The sequence below is a fragment of the Vulpes lagopus genome, chromosome 10 (genome assembly GCF_018345385.1).
Source record: "Vulpes lagopus strain Blue_001 chromosome 10, ASM1834538v1, whole genome shotgun sequence".
Classification (NCBI taxonomy): domain Eukaryota; kingdom Metazoa; phylum Chordata; class Mammalia; order Carnivora; family Canidae; genus Vulpes; species Vulpes lagopus.
In genome coordinates, this window is record NC_054833.1 from 95,112,261 (window position 1) to 95,132,072 (window position 19,812).

At 48.4% G+C, this 19,812-nt stretch overlaps 1 protein-coding gene across 1 annotated transcript in view; it reads right to left on the reverse strand.

Annotated features, from left to right (window-relative positions):
- Positions 1 to 19,812, reverse strand: part of CDH13 (cadherin 13) — a 1,001,392-nt gene that overhangs the window by 87,067 nt on the left and 894,513 nt on the right. Inside the window, exons 9-10 of the mRNA XM_041770316.1 lie at positions 16,375 to 16,557; positions 9,769 to 10,022 (exon numbers count right to left, since the gene is read on the reverse strand). Of these exons, the coding sequence (XP_041626250.1) occupies positions 9,769 to 10,022; positions 16,375 to 16,557 (437 nt within the window). The remainder of the gene's footprint in view (positions 1 to 9,768; positions 10,023 to 16,374; positions 16,558 to 19,812) is intronic.

A 19,812-nucleotide genomic window follows, 5' to 3' on the forward strand; every position in this document is an offset into this window, starting at 1 on the left:
ACTCTTAGCATCTACAAGGAGACCCCTGAACTAAACTCTGTGGGACAACTGTAGTCCACAGCCTCATCATTTGAAAATGCAAACTTCACGACCCACCTGGGACTCAAACTGGGAGTTGCTGCTAAAACATACTTCTTGAATTAGTTGTCGCACTGCCTATGATTATTTACCTGTGTTAGTACAAAGGCCGTGATGAGCCCGTCGCGAGAGCTCGTCGGCTGCCTGGTGTTGGCGATCGACAAAGTGGGGTAATAAGATAAATCAGCTGCTCTCCCTAGTTGAATGACTTCTGTTGCCATCCTGAAATGTGTGGCTGTTTCCATCAATACGGTATTGGTAGCTTCTGCAGCAACCCTGGTCTATTTCAAATACCTTTATTAAAATTTAAGAAAAAAACCCTACAAAACACCCAGCTAAGCAGATTTAACAGCTTAGAGATAACAGCGGGCAAGAAACAATATTAGCGTTTGTCAATATTTTCTATGTTGGCTCTGAGAATTAATTTCTCAGGCTGACAAGAATGACCATCATAATTATATTCAAATATAACCAATTTGAAACCATGCTTTCAGTAATGAAAGTCTGGCCCGTGGCAAATTTATGACAACACGTGTAGACGGATGTTAAAGAGGAGGTTGGATTGTAAAATAACCTTTCGACTGTTTATCCAAATGGTCAGCTCTTTCATATTAACCAAACGGAATGCCTCTTAATTGAGGTTAATAATGAAAAATTTCCATCTCTGGATCATCATAAAAGTCAGACATTCTATTTTTAGCCACTGAAGATGTTCAATCTTTAAAACATTCAGTTGTTTAATTTATTAGACCTTGTTTCCCACTGGCATCTTCGTAACAATCTGACCGCTAAAAATAAGAGTCAGCTGTGCTAATATATTTACATAAATAATTAAAAACTCTACAGCAGCGCGGGCAATAAAATGTATCACCACCATAAACTTCCAATGGAAGAACATCACTTTAATTAAAAGCTACAGAGACACCACTGTACACTATTCATTTACGTTTTTAAGCTCTGTGTTTGTTGACACCAGAAAGAAATGATTCATTCAACAAAACAAAACGGAAGGGACCTCACCCCAAATCCTGCGATTGAGGTCACTAACCACATTTAATTAAAATGAAGTGTTAATAATATATTTTAGTAGACAGAGGCTCTTCTCTTAATTTCCCCAGGTAGAGACGTCATTATTTAGCCTTTAACTTCTGATTAAAATTTAACAGGTGGGAGTTACCCTAAATTAAATTCTGAAATCTGGTTTTGAAATCTGTTCTTCTTAAAACAAGGAGCCTGAGACTGCGCCCCCTTTGTCCTCCTCATAAATGGGAGGCTACTATACATTTTCAGCCTCTGTGTTCCCTGAAAATGCCAGTGATGACAAAAATCCAGACTTTCCAGCCAGCTGATTTTTGACATCTACTTCTAAAGATCTTAGAAGATACAGAACAAAATGTCCCATAGACAGCCCACGATTTTCACTTCATTTCTGTGATTTTTCTCTGGGCTTGAATATTAAATTAAACAGGTGTTAAAAGGGCTTGATGACTCACAGGAAGACCAGAAAACCTGAAAGTGGGCATTTTCATGCATCTCCGGGGTCTGGATTTTCATCACCACATGCCATACCCTGTATCAGCTTGAGCCCAGCAATAAATTCCACCACAGAGCTAAAAGGCCTCCACGTCCAAAAGAGGAAGAAGAAGGGACTTTCAAAAGACCCAAAGAAATTAGGACAAAGTAGGCCACAATTTTCAGAGAGATGAGGGTCTGATTTGGATCTGACTCAGATAATCTATGTTCAAAGAATAGGCTGTATGTGGATCAAGGCGCCAGAAAAGCCCGGCTGATGAACACGGCTCTTCCTTACAACCCTTGTGGAGCTGGGAAGCCCGGTCCCAGGCCTGTCACTCTGTCCTGGTCAAGTCACCCTCCTGGGATTGGCTTAAAGTGAGGCCACATGCTGATGGTGTCATGGTTGGTAGACATTTGCCAATGTTGGAAGGCGAAAAATAAGAGCGACGCCAATAAATGATGTCTTCTTCCGCACACACATGTTAACACACAGACACCTCCAACCCAGGTACCATTAATCCATGCCTTGCCTACTTGCTGAGCACTTCCATCTGCCTGGCCCAGGCCGGACTGGGGCTATTTCAAGAGCTTCCAGCCACAAAGAGTCTTCTCTGTCTCTGGTGGCCTCATCCCAAGTCCTATCAAATATCCTGGCATGTACCCACATTGCAAATATATTTTTCCACCCCCCCCCCGTCAAATTTTTGAAACGATGTTTATACTTTGGCCTTTGGAATTATTTAGCTGCCAGGAATATTTCATTAGTGACCCCCTAGGACTTCTCTAGCAAGACTCAGACCTTCTTGTAATGTGAGATCTACAAATGGCTCACAGAGGTAAAGATAGCTTTGCAAATGCTCAGGTTGACCTGACAAAGTTGCCCTGATGCTATCTATGGATGCTCGGTATTTATTCATTTCAATTTTGCTGTTTTCTTTTCAAATTTTGGAGATGATAGATTATGCGTTCAGGTCCCTGACAATTTTGTAGGCTCCCTGAAGAATCTGAAGGTCCATGTGCTGGGTCCCAAGGGCTTAATTCTGTAATAGTACTGATGTGGCCCTGGCGCTTCATCAGGGAGGGTTGGCTACCCTCCCAGAGCCCGGGTTCGGTGAGAGGATGGAGGATTAGGTTGGGAATGACAGTAAGGCTTGAGGAGGGTAGGGCTGGATGTCCGGACAGCCTGGGGAACACAGTCCCGAGGTCAGGGCAGCCTCCCTGCAGAGGTGATGCCCAGCCCACCTCAGTGGGACACGCAGGGGTGAGCATAGTGGGCACCAGCAAACCGCAGGGGCTCTCAGCAGGCCTCTACACACCTCTGCGTGTTCTCCTTCCACGATGGAGGGCTCAGAGAGTCTCTGCTTTCCTTGCTCAACAGCAAAAAGGGAGACCAATGATGTGTCACTTGTAGGGTGCGAAATAAATGACACCGGTGGTGGTGCTTTGGTGCACTTTCATATAAAAACGCTGGGCATTTAGTTCTGTACCAGCAATATTACTACCCTCATTCTCAAACACACAGCTGCAGGGGGGTGTGGAGATCTCTGCCACTTTGGGCCAACAGCCTGTTGCCAGGAGGCAGAGAGCTGCACAGAGGCATGGGGAGAGCGGGATTTCTGAGGGATTCAGGAATCTGTGGACAAGCGAGGTGACAGCGATGCCTAGAAACAATTTCGGCCTCCTGGCTCCTTCTCCCCAGCTAGGGACCACTGGTTCTTACTCATTTATTTCCTTTCTTCCTTCCTACCCTCCCATCCCCACCTCCCCCCTTCTTTCCGGGGGGGGGGGGGATGTCAGGGGTAGCACATGCTCTTGCTGTCACAAATGCAAGTTCCTGGGAGGCTGCAGGCTGAGACTGCTTCTTTCACAAGTGAATACACTGCGCCTCGTGGTGTTAGGGCCACACCGGGCGCTGAATGAATACCGTTCAACTCTGTCAATGAATGAATGGAGAACTATAATCCTTGTGCCTTTTTCAAGCAGTGGTCTTTAGCACCATGATTATCTTTTATTTCAATTGTGTAGAAATCTAACATCATGGCATGTTTCATCATTTTCAATTTACCCTATGGTTTTTTTGTTATATAGAAAGGCTCAATCCCCAAAGGTTCCCATGGTGGAAACGTCTAGTTACCGCACTACATCCACTCTTCCCTTCTTCCTTTGTAAAGAATCCCAGTTTTAAAAGCTGGTTGCTATCCAGCTAATGACCATATGGTTCAGCATCCCTTGCAGTTACGTGTGGCATGTGACTAATTTTAGCCCATGAGACTTATTTATTTATTATTTTTTAAAAAATATTTTATTTATTTAATCATGAGAGACACACAGAGAGAGGCAGAGACATAGGCAGAGGGAGAAGCAGGCTCCCTGCAAGGAGCCCGATGTGGGACTCCATCCCGGGACCCCAAGATCACACCCTGGGTGGAAGGCAGAGGCTCAACCACTGAGCCACCCAAGGATCCCAGCCAATGAGATTTAAATAGAAATGGGGTGACTTCCAGAAAGTCTCCTTAAGAGATGGAGGACCCAATCCCTTCTTCCCCTTTTTCTCATCTGTCTGTTTTCTTTCTTTCTTTCATTTTAAAGATTTTATTTATCTGAGAGAGAGAGAGAGAGAGAGAGAGAGGACAAATAGTGTTGGGGGAAAGGGTGAGAGAAGCAGACTCCCCACTGAGCAGGGAGCTAGACTCGGGGCTTGACTCCAGGACTCTGAGATCATGACCTGAGCTGAAGGCAGATGCTTAACTGACTGGGTCACTCAGGTGCCCCATCCCACAGTCGGGAATGCAGACATGAAGGCTGGAGCACTAGCAGCCATAACAGCCCACGAGGAAGGGGATGCCAGCCTGGAGGTTGTCGAATGGTGAGCAGGAAGGAGCCTGGGCCCCTGACTACTTTGTGGAACTGCCATACAAGCCCTGGACACTGCCATGGCTACTCTAGACTTTGGTTATGTGAGACAAAAATAAACAAATAAATAAATAAATAAATAAATAAATAAATAAATAGAGTTCTATCTTTTTTGAGCCACTGTCATTTTGAATTTTCCTGTTCTATTCAGCTACACTAATCCTCACAGATACAGGGCTGCTCAACACACTCTGGATGAATGATCCTTTCCAAAACCATGTTAAGCAGCAACAGGTCATTTCACATTTGGAAGGGACGACATTTCTCTTCCACTCATATTGTATATATTCAAGAAGCCTCTGCTGCAGACCCCAGACAAGATGAGCTCTGTCTGAAAAAACGTTTGGAAGAACAATTGCCACTTGGTTGCCTCCCCAGAAATCCCCTGATTTTGAAAGACAATGAAAAAGTCCAGTCGGGCGTTCAGAAGGATTGAGCTGCTGGCTGCCTCCCCAAAGCAACTGAATCAACAGGACGCAAGGGTTAGGGTCTGATATTCACTTCCCCGGTGGGGGCAAAGGCAGTCATTTCTAGTTTAGCATAATTCCTGTTGAGCTGCTCCTTCTGACAGTAATTAGCCAACCAGCTCAGTTGCAAAGCCTGCTCCTCGTGAGAGACACCCTCATTAGGTCACGGAGAAAGGCCTGGCTCCTGTCTTGTGGGTGTGGAGGCCCGGCTCCACCCTGAAGTCCGCAGGAGGCTGGTGTGACTGTGGGGTGTGGAGGGGATGGGGTGGGGAGGCAGCTCTGTTTCAGAACATGTCAGTAGCAACTTGACCTTGGAGCAGAGAGGCTTTCTAATCCTCACATCAATTTAAATCAAAAGGGCAAATATAAATTTGACTGACTGGGTATAAAAAAACAAAGAATTCTTTTGATGACAAAAGGCATTAATATAAAAAAAAATAAAATAAAGGCATTAATAATACCAATACTTTTCGTCATAGTATTAAAAAAATTCTTCGGGAAGTTAATGATGCATTAAACAATTTATAAGCATGTCCACTGACCTTTTCAAAAAATAATTGTGCACAATTGGAAACACTCTCAATATCCAATAACAAGGAAATGAATGGATAAATGAGAACATCCATGTAATAGAATAATAGAATACTATCAAGCAATTAAAAATAATGGCTATGCCTTGACATGGAAAGCTGTTCACCATATACTGGGAAACGGACATGGCAGGTCCCAAAATAGGACGAGTGATGGGAGCCAATTCTGGTAAAAAAAAAAAAAAAGGAAGTTTTCTCACATGTGATGGAGGGAGATATACCCAGGCTGTTAAGAGGGGATTTCCTGTGCAAGGTGATTACAGATTCTTTATTATCTTCTTAACTGTCTTTTCCAAAGTCTCTTCCGTGAACTATCTTAACTTTATAATAAGGATAAGAAGATACAAGTCATTAAAAAGAAGAATTTTGTCCGTCACCGGCCCACCGATGTCCATTTTGATTTGGCTAAGAGCGCAATTCGATGGGCTTTTTAACAAGTTTTAATAACTCGGGCTTTTTAGTGAGAATATTCACTCTGATGCCTGGACACCTCCTGTCTTCAGCGTTACAGGCTTCTCAGAGATCAAGGCGCCTTTCACAGACTTTACTGCTCCCTGGTGAGATGAAAGAGTGCCTGGCAGGGGCCAGCAGTGTCATCCTCGTGCCCGAGACGAGACGCGTCTTTCATCACGGGAGACAGGACACAGGCCGGGATACGAATTAGTTAGAAGGTCCTAAGTTTTGCGTGGGTTGCAGTGGGGAGGAGGTGTCCTTGCTTTGACAGCTGAGGAGCTGCCCTCAGGGAAGAGGCCAAAGTGCCTGTCCAGGTTGGGGCAGGACCTACATCAGGATCCCGGTGGGTCAGGGGGCGCATCCCCCGGTGGGCTCAAAGGCTCCCTGTGCCTGGTGAGTCACTCGAGATGACAATGGGGCTATTGGGGCTGAGTCACAGAGAATCTTGAGTGAAATACTGATAGAGATAGGGTGCTGGGGAGAGACAGAGGAAGGAGAGGGGAGAGACGCAGAGAATCAGATAGGGGAGGGCAGATGGAAGAGACACAGAGGAAGGAAAAGAGGGAAGACAGTGACAGAGACAGAGACAGTTAGGGGAGGGAGCCAGAGACACGGAGAGGGGGCCAAGGGAGGGAGAGCAGAGCAGAGGATATACCCAGGGAAACAGGCTCAAACAGAGGCAGACACAGGGAGAAAGACACAGAGACTATGGCGGAAGAGCCCAGGGCAGTGGTACAGACAGCACGGAGACCCTTGGGGACAGGATGTCTGGGACAGCATCTCTTGCTGTGTGCTTCTGTCACCTCAACTCAGAGTACTCCTAGAGATGAAAGTCCTCTCCCTCTTCTAATGCCCACTCCACAAAGAGTCACTAAAGATGACAATAGTAACAGGACCACTCACAAGGTCTCCGTGTGTTTTGGACAATTCTGGACAGCCAAGTGGGGGATTATTAGAAAACCATGTCCCAGGCTGGCCGGCCCCACCCCGAAGCCCAGTGCCCCCACCCCGGTGCTGTTCTGTTTGGCTCAGAGATGGGCATGTATCCAAGTTGGCTCAGTGAGACCCAAGCCTGGCCCTGGGGCTTGAACTTTCAGTTGGGAACATCTTCCCTGACTGGTAGGCCAAGGGCCGGCATTGCTGGTGGCCATTCAGGCATGGCTGAGGCTGAAGCCAAGCCTGGAGGAGAGCAGAGCCAAGAGGTACAGAAGGAACATACTCTGAACCCCCGGTCTCAGGCTGGATGCCCTGGTCCCTGGGCACTTTTCAGCTATGTGGGCCGATGCATGCCATCCTGGGTGGGACCTGGCAGCTTGTGATGATGGCTCAGATCTGCGACGACCGACCAGGGCTTCCACACTTCTGCTCTTTCCCTTGGGTTTCACATCTAGTAACTTACACATTACTTTCCTTGGCCCCTCTTCTCACAGGGTGGGCACCATGGATGTTTGGCCTGTGATAGGACGGGGAATGCTTGCACCCTACTCCTGTACCTAGGTCCTTGCTCTCCATGGCTCATGTCCTGGTCTTGATACCCCTCAATACCTTGGCTTTTGCCAGCCACCCCCTTCCTTCCAGGCCAGAATCATGTCCCTACCTCCACTTGCTGGGACCACTCTCTGAGGCCTGGCCCACATTCCCAGGTCCAGATACCACTTGAAAGAGAGTTCCCTTCCTCTCTTCCCATCGGCTGCCCGCTGTGCTGGGCGGCCACATCCAAGAGCATCACCTCCATGGACGTCAAGGCACCCTGATTGAGAGGCTCATGATTGCAGCTCAGGCAAGGTGGATGGGCCCAGGGCACGTGAACCCACATGAGCGAGTGGCACAAATGTGAAATGGCTGGAGGTGGTTCAGTCACCCTGCGGGGTCGGGAAGGGTCAGCTCATCACTTCTGATACCCTAGAGACTCAGCATTGCTGGAGTATCTCAGGCCTGGTCCTTTTTTTTGTTTAAGATTTTATTTATTTATTTGTGAGAGACACAGGCAGAGGGAGAAGCAGGCTTCCTGCGGGGAGCCCAATGAGGGGACTGGATCCCAGGAATCACACCCCGAGCCAAAGGCAGATAGATGCTCAACCACTGAGCCACCCAGGTGCCCCTCGGGCCTGGTTCTAAACATGTGCTTCCGTTCAATAAACTATCCAGTGACTCTTTCAGCAAATTCTCCCTTTTGCCTAAGTCAGCCAGAGCTGGTCTTTGACAAGGAACCTGGACAGTCCCTCCTCTCCTGCTGTGGATGGCGCGCACCTGCCCCTCCCCACCACACTAGGGCTTTCTGACTGGCGACAGACATCCCAGGTCACGCAGCAACCACAGAGCTGCCCAGTTCAGCCACAACAAGCTCATTGGAATTCCCTTTCTCCCCCCACCAGAGTTCCCTCTTTGGGCTCCTGTTGTAGAAATACAAAATGACGAGTAAGTTCCCCTTAAAGACAACCTAAATTAGCACAACTGTCTTACTGCCCTTGAAGCTACACTTTTCCCGATCTAAGGGCTTAAGGAAAGCTTTCTCTTTGATATTTAAATTGCTTATTTCCTTCGCCAGGTACCCAGCAGGAAAAGGAAAGAGAGACAACAGAATGGCGATTTCAGAGTCACATTATTAATAGGATTCGGTTTAGTTCAGCCCTGTATCTAGTTCACCTGGCATTTCAGAAAGTTTTGTGGTGAAAGTAAATCCCCTTTTGGGATTGGGAACGAACGTGAGCCACTTGTCGTGAGCCACTTGTCGCCGGCTGGCTCTGCGGGAAAGTGGCCACGCAGAGGCTGTGACACATTTCCAGGTGTTTCAAATCAGGAAAATGCGACACGTGTTTATTAGAAGTGTATCTAATACTTGATTATCTGTTTCTCCTGTGAGAAGAAGATTAGATTTTGGAAGAGAAAGATTAATAACTTTCTTTTGCGGAGACAAGCGTGCGTTTGGACCTGCATGCCGATTTAGGTTCCTTGTGAAACATCGCACTGAGAGAGCAGCTTGTCGGTGCTAGCGCTGTGGGTAATGATCATTTAATTAAATCTTGTCATGAAAACATTTTTTTCCTAAGCACCGGACAGAGCTTGAGAAATGAAGACAGAAATTTTTACAGACTTTTTTTTTTTTTTTTTGACTTGCCATTTATCAGTTGAAAACTTAACCCCGACGACCATCCACTTCTAAGTACCAGGAATGTCTGCTCCTTCCCCTTCTGGCAGACAGTTCAGCGTCCACAGCACTTAGCAGGCAGCATGGACTTTGCAGACTGTCCTGTTTCTATTGCGATTCCTTTGCTACTGAGCTGGGCAGGCTTGAGCTATCACAGAACCTCTCTGGATTCCTAACACCCTTATCTGTAAGTGGAGTCAGCCAACACCTTCCTTATAAAGTCATGGTAATGGGAATGTAGGGCTAGTGTCTGAGAGTCATGGCGCCACACAGATGGTGGCTTCTTTTTCTTTTCTTCAGTGTGCTTGATGCTGATGGACCCCTCTGGCCATTTGAAAATGCGCCCCTGAAGTCCTCCCCCCCCCCACTCCTCCAGAGCAGGTCTACAGCTGGGGATCAGGTGTAGGGGCAGTGTCCCCCTGGAGTCAGCCTGGTCCTATATCATCAGCCACGAGCTCATCATTGTGACATGGACCTTCTACTGACCAGATCACTACCAAATTTAATTTACTGCTAGTTCCCTCCTGACAACCAGGCCCGCAGCCAGAAAAGAAACACAATTTCTGCCTGCCTCCTGTCTCCAGTCAGGGAGCTGCTCACTCACCTGATGGTTTGATGCTGCAGGGAATCGGGGTCTGTGGCATTCACGGTCAGTAGGACGCTGCCCACAGAGATGTTCTCTTGCCTGGTCACCGTCATGGGGTCCGGGTAGAAAACTGGGCCCTCGTTGACATCCAGGACGGTGATGTGGACGGTGGCCGTGGAGCTGGGGCCATAGGAGACATCGGGTACCAGCGGGTCCTCATTTTCCACTTTGATCAGCAGGGTGTGAAAGGCGGAAATCTCATAGTCCAGGGGCTGGAAAGCAGAGACGGGAGGCTCAGCTCGTGTATCTGCTACAAGGGGCAGAGGCTTTTGCACCAAGTCCCTCTGACATCCCACGAACCTGGGTGGATGTTCAGGGATGGATATTGGTTTGTGGGCTAACCTTAATGCAATTTAGGGTCCTCCTTAAGGATATGAAACATACATTTGGGATGGAAGCTGGTAGGGTTTTTTTGATTAGGAAGTAAGATATACCACGTTATGTGAGCCTCAGAGTTCTGGGGTCCCCAACTGAGAGCTCTTTAGGTGACGCCCTTGCCACACTGACATTCAAAGCCTTCCTATTTATAATCTGTACCCCATGACTATGATACTCAGGGGGGCTCAGGGATGAACAATTCTGATACCTAAGCTTTACCAGTTTTGGGGTAGCCCTGCCTTGGTTACCACGGAGGAGAGTCGAATGGAGAAGGCAACTCAAAATTCCATCCTCAATGCTTCCACCTCACTGGCCACAAGCACAGAGGCCAGAGTCTCTACAGCAGTTAAAGGAGAGACTCACCTGGCACGGGTGCGTTTCCTGGGAGGGTGTCACAGGGGAAAGGACTGGAGAGGTCATATTCTAGGTGATTTTAGCTGTTTATTTTAAGTTATTTTCCTAATGTTTACTGGGAGAATGAGTAGCTAACTCCTTAGACCCAAGACACACTGATACTCTGGCTGGAAGAATAAGACCAAAGGGAGTACAGGGAGTCGATTCACACTCAACTAGAAAGAAGCAAATGATATGCAGGTTGTAAAGGGCATGGGAAATGGGGACAGCGGTGAGACTGGGAAAAGCTGAGGGGAGAGCCCTGCAGGTATAAAAGCTGGAACTGAATCCAGCTGACTGAGTCAGGGTCAGATGACTGTAGGCGAATTATGTTACCTGCACAGTCACTACAGCCAACATGCATATCGCACACCCCACAGTTTGTGGGGCAGTGAGTACATGCATGAGCACGCATATGCACGCATGCACAGAGGAAATCCTGACACAGGTGCTTTCTGGTTGGAGCAGGACCCCTCCCCTCACCTGCAACAATTCCCAGCGGGACTTAGGGAGCTCATAGATGTAATGCTCTTGGCACCTGGGAGCTGCCCAGTTATATTTTGGTCCCATCCTCAACACAAGAATTCTTCACTGCCCACTCCATCCCTTTCTATTAAGACATTTCTGTCCATCCTGAGTGACTCCCAAAATATGCAACCTCGCTGAAGTAGATTTCAGATAGGGACCAGGGGGTCACCATGCTCAGAAGACATTCATCTCAATTAGGATAGTGGAAAGGCGGAAGCCTTTGGCTCATTGAGTCATGGCCACTTTGCGCTCACTGCTCTGAGCAGGGCTGACATGTGGAGCCCAGTGTCCAGGAGTCTCCCCCCGCCGGACCCAGAGCTGGGTGGACCCAGCGGTGCAAACCAGGTTTGGAGAGCTTCTTTCATCCTGGCTCAGGCTCCTGGCAGCACCATGTGCTTCTTAGAGAGAAAGTTAACTAACATAACAGACATTTGGGAAATCCCAAATTTAGCCCAACTGAATTTTCTACCATGATGAAAAATGCCACTGGGCTAGAGTTTCTTCACTTTGTGAGCTCCACAGGCTCTTGATGGCAGAATTTGGGCCTGGGTTTGAGACCCACACGGTCCTGAGAGGGCTGGGCCGCTTGCAGCAGGATGGGGGAGGGGGTGGAGGTGGATCTGAGCAGGGAGAAAAGATCCCAGGGATCTTGGGGGGAATTTACTTACACATGGCCTTTAAGTAGTATGGCGAAGATGTGTCTTTCTTTACATCTAGGTACATGTGTGCACATTTACATTGGATAAGTGTATGTGTGCCTTTATATTAAACGTGCACGTGCTAGTCTTTGCATGTTAGATGTGCATGTGTGTTCGTCTATGTCTATGTTAGGTGTGTGTATTTATGTATGGTGTGTGTGTGTGTGTGTGTGTGTGTGTGTGTGAGTGATATCTATCTGGGTTCCCTGAGATTCCAGCCACGTCTGGAAGCAGAGCCTGAGGCAGGGGTTTGGAGTATGATTTACTGGTGTGCCTTCTCAGAAGAGAGGCAGGGAGCAAGGATGCAAGGATGTGGTCTCTGCTGGAGTCCAGCTGCACCCAATGCCAGGGAGGCTCTGGAGCTTTCACCGCGTGGCCAGATAAGCCCCACCTCAAGGCCGGGGCTGACCTTTTGCATCCCTTTGCATCAGGCCCAGACTGCAGGCTCTCTCCGGCTGGCAGGGCCTGGCCTAGGTATCCCTTTTGGGGAGGGTGGTTCTGCTGGGAAGACAGAGGCTGGGGGCCCTTATCTACCAGCACTCAGATGCTGGGAGCGGCAGCTCCGACCTCATAAGGGACCCTGGAGGCTGTGTTATCCTCCTAGGGCTGCTGTAACAAAGGACTGGGTGGCTTCATATCACAGAAGTCCACTATCACAGTTGTGGTGACGGGAAGTGCAAAATCGAACGTGAGCAGGGCCATGTGGGCTCTGAAAGCTCTAGGGGAACCTTCCCTGCATCCTCCTGGGGATCTGTGGCCTGCAGCTGCCCAGTCCACCTCTCTGCCTCTGCGGTCACACAGGCGCCTCCTTGGGTGTCTCTGCTGTCACGTGGCCATCTCCTCTCAGGAATACGGTCCTGTTGGAGTAGGGTCCAGCCTCTCCACCAGGACCTCCACTAATCATGTCTGCAGTGACTCTACTTCCAAAAAAGGCCACATTCACAGGGTTGGGGGTAAGGACTTCAAAATATCTCTTCTTGGGGGACCTAATTCAAGGTCTGGGAAGACAGAGGCAGGGCACCCATAGCTCCCCAGCCCCCCCCCCCACCAATATAGAGGTCTGATTTTCACCACCACCCTTCATTATTTTCCATGATATTATTTATCCCTTACTGTGCACCTACTGTGTGATTGGAGGGCTCTACATGCATTGAGTCACCCAGTCCTCACTTTGCCTCATAATAGTGGGTTTTAGTTCCATTTTGTAGAAAAGGGAACAGGCTCAGAGAAGTTGCATAATTCAGTCTAAGTCACACAGCTAATATATGGCCCAGAGCCAGGCTTTGGCCCAGGGTGCATGATGAGAAAGGAAGAAGGTAGGAATGAAGTGGCTGGGAGAGGTCTGCTCTCTGGCCGGGTTTAGAGGTGTGTTCCCAGGCCAATATCCCCTGAGTGCAACACTGACCTCTGAGGGCTTGGATGTGAAAACTGCCAGAAAGGGAGGGCAGAGGGGCAGTGAGTTGCACAGTGCTTTTCTGGAGGGCAGGGCCGCTCGAGTGCTCATCCCCACCTGCACAGAGCCAGCTGTCCTAATTCTAGTTGTGCGTTCCCTGGGCCAGGCCACTGGGAGCTGGGGCCATGTGGCTCTCTGCTCCACGACCCTGTCCTGGGTCACGCTGGACGAAGCAGCCCTCCTTCATCTCATGCATGTGACCTTAGTAATATGATTCGTCTGGTGCAGGGTCTCTGGATCAGGGAGGGGAGCACATTGGAAATACTTCCAATAAAGTTACAGAGATTTGATTCAATGAATATATCATCAAGTGTCAAGAGAGGGCGTGGATGAGTGTCGTGGAGGCTTTAGGCGCTGGGAAAGCCATACCACACGGGAAGGGCAAAGGACCTGGGGTTTGCTGTCTGGAAGATGGAAGGTTTGAAAGCGATCCAACAGAGATTTTTAAGCCTATTATGGGTTTGGGGATCAAGGCTTTCTGGATGTTTCCTTCTCCTCTGAGGACATAAGAGAAAATACACTTAAAACGCAGGGTGGATTATATTCAGGGGAAAGGGTAACTCTGACAGTTTTGGGATAGGTTTACAAAGCAACGAAGAGCATTCCTGACCAGAAAGTTTTAAACAGGAAACAGGTCCTTGCTTTCCAGAACTGTTGGGATTTGGTCCTGCAGGGAGGCAGGACGCCCCTGGGAGCCACACAGTCTTGAAAGTTCTGCTCCTTCTTCGGTAAGCTAACTGCTAACTGGTTAGGGCACTACTGCTCGGGGCTGGTTGCCCAGTGACCATGCCTGCCCTGTGCTTCCCTCCCCATCTCTTCTTGCAGAGACCCCAAAGCCAGATGTGGACTTTCTAGCCTTCCTTGTGGCTGAGGGTGGGTACATTTCATCCGGCCAATGAAACATCATGGGAAATTGCTTGGGAAACCACTGGTAAAGATATTTCCTTCCCTGATGACAGGAGAGAGGCATTCTAGAGCACTCTCTTGCTCTCCTGTTTGCCTGGCTGCCTCCTTGCTTCCTGCCTTGGAAACACAGCAGGGGGAAGACAGGATGCCTGGGGCTTTGGCAGCCGTTGTATGTCCATGAGGAAAAAGTCAGAGCATTTGCAGTGCCCCCTGCTGGCTCTCTGACACTCTGAACTTCCAGCCAATCCTGGACTGGCCTACCTTCATCTAGTTCTAGAAATCATTAAATTCTCTTTAGTATTTAAGCCACTCTCAGCCCAGTATTCTGCTGCTTGCACCTGAAGGCATTCCCGACTTAGGCACTAGGCTGCTGTCAAAGTGAAGAGCATGGATAACAAGGCCAGGCCTGCCTGTAGAAAGCTGTCCTGGGTCTTGGACTCACGTGGGTTGAGAAGCAGAGAGAGAGCCCAAGGGCCTTCGGAGGAATTCACATGGCAGGCAGTCGAAGGGAGGGGGAGTCTCCGTTTTAATTCTGAAGCCAAGGAAACCACTCACTAGTAAAACTGAGGCCCAGAGGGAGCCCCCGGTGCTGCAGGCACCTCCTCCGCAGGAACATGGGGGTGCAAGCTCTTCCACAAGGCTGTGCTCCAAGAACACCAGCATCTCCTGGGGCCCGGGGGCCCTTCTCCCTCACGTGGTGACCCAGCAGGCCTGTGTGGGTGTGGCCTCGGAAACTAGGGTGCCCCTAGCATTCCCAGTGATGCTCCTATATGCCATTTCAGACTCAGCACTGTGGGCCAAAGGGGCAGTGTGGTGAGAGAATGTTCCTCCGTGACTCTGGTTTTCTTGTATTGTCTGCTCCTCAAGCTGTAGCGAATGCCGGCCAGGGAGAACCATGCTCTTGTAGGATTTGTGATGGGGATGCATATTTACTTACCCAAGCCTCGTCTTCTAGCTGCAGGTTTGGAAAATTGCCTGATGGCTCTTATGGATACAGGCTAGCCGCTGTTACTGCATGACTGCAGAGGCAGGAGAGCAGTGCCAGGAGCTCCTAATGAGTTCGCCACGGCCTGTGTTGTTAGGGTAGAACTGGGAAGAACTTGGGGGCTCTACTTCCCAGCTGGACATTCAAGGTTCAATATGAATGAAGTAGTGGAAAGAACAGGACTTGGGAGAAACCCAGCCCCTCATCCTCCAGGGTCTTTGAGACCTGCCATTCTCAATGGCTCTGGGTCCTGCCCAGGGGATGACTGTGGAACTTTGTTGGTTGGGTTGTTTATGTGGTCCTGCTCGAGGCTGAATAGTGACCTCCCAGCAGGACCAAGGGGGAGTCCTTGGAACCTGTGAATAGGTGACCTTATGTGGCAAAAGACACTTCATAGATGTGAGTCATCTGAGGACCTCATGGGGGGAGAGGGTCTTGGCTTATCCTTGTAGATCCAGGGAGTCACAGAGGTCCTTAAAGGAGGGAGGCATGGAAGTCAATAGAAGAAACAGACATGAGATGGGAGCAGAGAGATACGCTGCTGCTGCTCTGCTGCCTAAAGACATGAGAAAGGGTCATAAGCCAAAGGATGTGGGTGGCTTCCAGCAACTGGGAAGGAGAAGGAAATAGATGGTCCCCTAGAGCCTCCAAGAGGAATTGGCCCTGCCAACCTTAGCCCCATGGAACTGATTTTGGAGTTGTGGGTTCCAGAACTTATATAAGAAAATATAAGCCTGTATTTTCTGAAGCCACCCAGTACGTAGTCATGTGTTACAGCAGCCCCAGGACCCTTGCACGGGCTCCAAGGGCCAGTCGTTTGCTATTTATCTCCTGCTTTTAAGAGAATAATCAGGACTCTGCTTGGGTAGACTAAGAAGAAATGTAATGATCCACATTTTTGATCACAGATCTTTAAAAAAAATTTCACATATCCTGTTTTTATACATCTTTGATAGCTTATTATCAATCATATTGAGAATCTCCTTTCAAAATGAACTTTGGGTTTTGTCTTTTAAGTTTACACATACATTCGAGTTTCCTAGAACCTATGAAAAGGTTGGTTTCGTGGCTGTGAGGATACAAGTACACCCTTAAGCCCTGAGCCTTTTTCTATTCCAATTCTGAGAGGAGGAGACTAGGGCTGACTTCTCCCTGACCTGCCCCAGCAGCGAGGGCCTTGCCGGTGGGCAGCCAGGAGGGAGAAACGTGGGAAACGCCCTTACTTTGACGACAGAGAGCATCCCCTCGTTGGTCTGAGGGTTGGTGTGGATCTCGAAGCTCTGCCCTGGGTTCCCGTTGATGATGGTGTAGGCAGCCCTCCACGCGCCTGTGGCGGGGTCATCCTTGTCTTCCACTGTCAAGTTGACAATAACCCCCACGGCTCCTTCCTCGACAGTGGCTTGAAACTGCAAATAGAGCAGATGGTTACTGTCACTATTGGGTAAAAATAGCAAGAACCCCTTCAGAGCCCTTCCCACTGTGGGTCTGTTACCCACGTCCCCTCATTTCGCGGAGAATGGTGCAGGAGGCTCATGCTGCTGTGCGGTGCGGAGCCAGCAGAGGATCCGCTCTCCTCTCGGCCTTCCCTCCACTCAGGTGAGGCCAGGAGGCTGCTCTCTCTCCTACTGAATGTGGCCAGAAGTGATGCTTGCCGGCTGGGAGCAGCTGTCCCTTCTCCCTGCCTCTCCTTCCATCTATCTAAGCACAGACGACCACAGGACCCAAGGGCAGGGTGCAGCCACAGGGGGAAGAGCGTGGGTCCTGAGTCCCCACAAGGAAGAGGATGCCCGTCCTGAGCTGTAGTCCAAGGACAAACAGACTTCCAGGCAATTTTGTGCATCTCTGCTCTCGCAGCCTCACATACCATAAACGACAAGGTCACGGGGTAGCCAGGGCACCTCCCTCGCATATAGAGGGCCTGGAGCTGGAACCCCACGTTCGGCTCCACGGCTTCTCCTCAATGGCACCATCTCCTCTAAAGAAGAAAGCCGATTTCATCCACCCCAACCCTACCCCACAACTAGGAGGATTTTAAAAACCCATTTTCTAAGGAAACATATAAATCAGTTGTCGGGAGCCTTGTTGTAGCCGTGTTTTTATTGGAATACATCTCAAATACTTGTTGCAAGTAGGTGTGGTGAAAATAAATCAATAAATGAAAAATCAGCTTTCCCATAGATAGAGAATTTCATGAGCTATCATTAGCACATTCCTTTGAGCTGGAAGCATAAAGTATTGTTTTGGTGCTTACCTCTGACACAGTACAGGTGAATAGTAATCTGTTTGCAAATATTTTACAAACAAGTAATACCAATAAGCTGACAAGAAGAAGAAATATCTTGGAATTTCAATTAGTAGGAAAGCGAATCTAGAGACAGTGAGGCGATGTCAGAAAGCCCTTGTGTTCAAAGAGAAGTAATTTGAGAAATGGGGTTTCGAAAGCAGTGGCTGATTAATTGACTTGCAAATCATTAATCATAAACCTTAATCTTGATGCCTTGGGGGGATGGGGCGGGGACGGGAACTAATTTGTCTACCACACCTCAGCAAACCTGGGTGGGTTGTTTCCTTTCTGTGAAAGGGGCACTGGGAAATTCTTGGAACATGCTGGCAAGATGGAATGTAGCAACCTGGAGGATGCTGTCGTGGGGATACGGCTCCAGGAGGCAACGAGGTTGACCTGATTCCTGTCTAAGCAGTCCTCCCTTCTATCTTTCCCTCCTTCTCATAAAAATCACGGCATTCCTAAGCTTAAATCTAGAGAGGTGGTTCCCAACCCTATCTGCACATTATAATCTCTTCGGGGGCTTTTAAAATTTTTTATTTATTTATTTTTTAATGATTGGGCCCTATTCTAATTCAGTGGGTATGGGCTAAGGCCTGAGATTCAGTATTTCCTTAATCTGCCCAGATAATTCTAGTATGCAGTTCGGGTTGAGAGAAGCATGATGGAGTCCAAGGTCAAGACTGGTAAGGAAGTGTCAATGTGAGAGCCCACTTCGGTTTTGGAGGTGGCCTGAGCTCCGTGCTGGAGGGGCCTGAAGTGCCTCTGGCTCAGCAAGAGGGGTTCCGGGGTCAGCTCCTGCCTGCTGTTGGCTGCATGTCCACAGTGCTATCTAATCCCTTCAGACACAGATGAAGAAAGAGGCACAGAGAAGGAAGGAAAGTCCAGAGTCATTCGGTGAACCAAAGGTCAAGTCCATGTCTCCTGGATTCCTGTAATCTCAGCTTTTAACAAGTTGGATTACTCAAGACCTCCATTGCTTTGGCTGGTCCTTCATCTCTGCTGTGGTCCAGAGCCAGAGGACGGGTTCTCTGTCCCCTACTGATCACACCAGACCTTAGCTCATAACCTGACCTCGTGTCTCTTCTGACTCCTGTTCCTTAGACACCAGACTCCCTGATGCAGGTTCAGGGAGTGCTTAGACAGGAGGGTGCTGGGTTCCCTCTGTCTGGTAGAAAGGCAGTTACATACAGTGCAGAGGCGAGAAGTTGCTCTGTCAAAGTGGGTGAGGGTCACGTCGTGGATAAAGACACAGAACACATCATGATTTGAGGAGGCTGGAGCTCAGGGAGGTCTGTCTTGTTCACAGCTTTCTCCCCAGCCCCTCACATGATGCTAGGTGCAGAGAAGGGACACAGTAATATCTGTGGAATGAATAGTGCTCTTAAATGTAGGCAGTGGGACCTGGCATCAGAGGAAATGTGAGAGGCTGTAGTTCTGCAGGAGCCATAAGAGGGGCCAACTGGCTGATCCATGCCTGATCCTGCCACTTGCTTGATGTTCCAGAAGGGGAAGGATGGACTCATCTCTCTTGTGTCCCAGGACATCTCTAGCACAGCTGCATTATGACTTCCATGGATCTTAGGTACTTTTACTTTCATTGGTCCTTCCTACCATAATAGATTTTCATGGGCTTTAAAAATCTCATTTTTTTTCCCGAAGTGAGAAAAATATTAAAATTTTCTTTGACCCTGAGAGTGCTTTTTCTCATTTTAGGACTCTAGGCACTGGGCCTAGAGCACCTGATGGAGGACTCAGCCCTGATCCCCAGTACATAGCACATAGTACATAGTGCTGGACACATGAAAATCTGATGGATGAATAAATGGGTGGGTAGATGGATGGATCTATTTATAAAATTAATATTTAGGACAAATCTAAGTGGCAAAAACCTGTGCAGCTTTTCTCAGGATGCTTTTATTTTTAAATGTCTGCAGCAACTACCATAGGTAGGTGGCATAGAACACCCTTTTAGTGTGTAATCAAATGACTCCAAATGGAATAATGTGGTACTGTTTTAGGAATTATGTGGCCCTGATACTTCCTTAGATGTATTAGTGTGTCCACAGCTACTATGGTGTTCCTACCATTCATCCACCCATCTGTCATCCAACCAACCATCATCCATCCATCTACCTATCATTCTCCATCCATCTATCATCCAACATCTATCCATCCATCCATTTATCTTCCTTCCATCTATCATCCATCCATCCATCCATTCTCCATTCCATTTATCTATCCATCCTCCATCCACTATCTATTCATCTATCCATCATTCTCTATCCATTTATCCTTCCTTCCATCCATCCATCCATCTTCCAGAAATGACAGACAGACACCCAACAATTATTTGGTGGGTGGCTTCTGTGTGCCA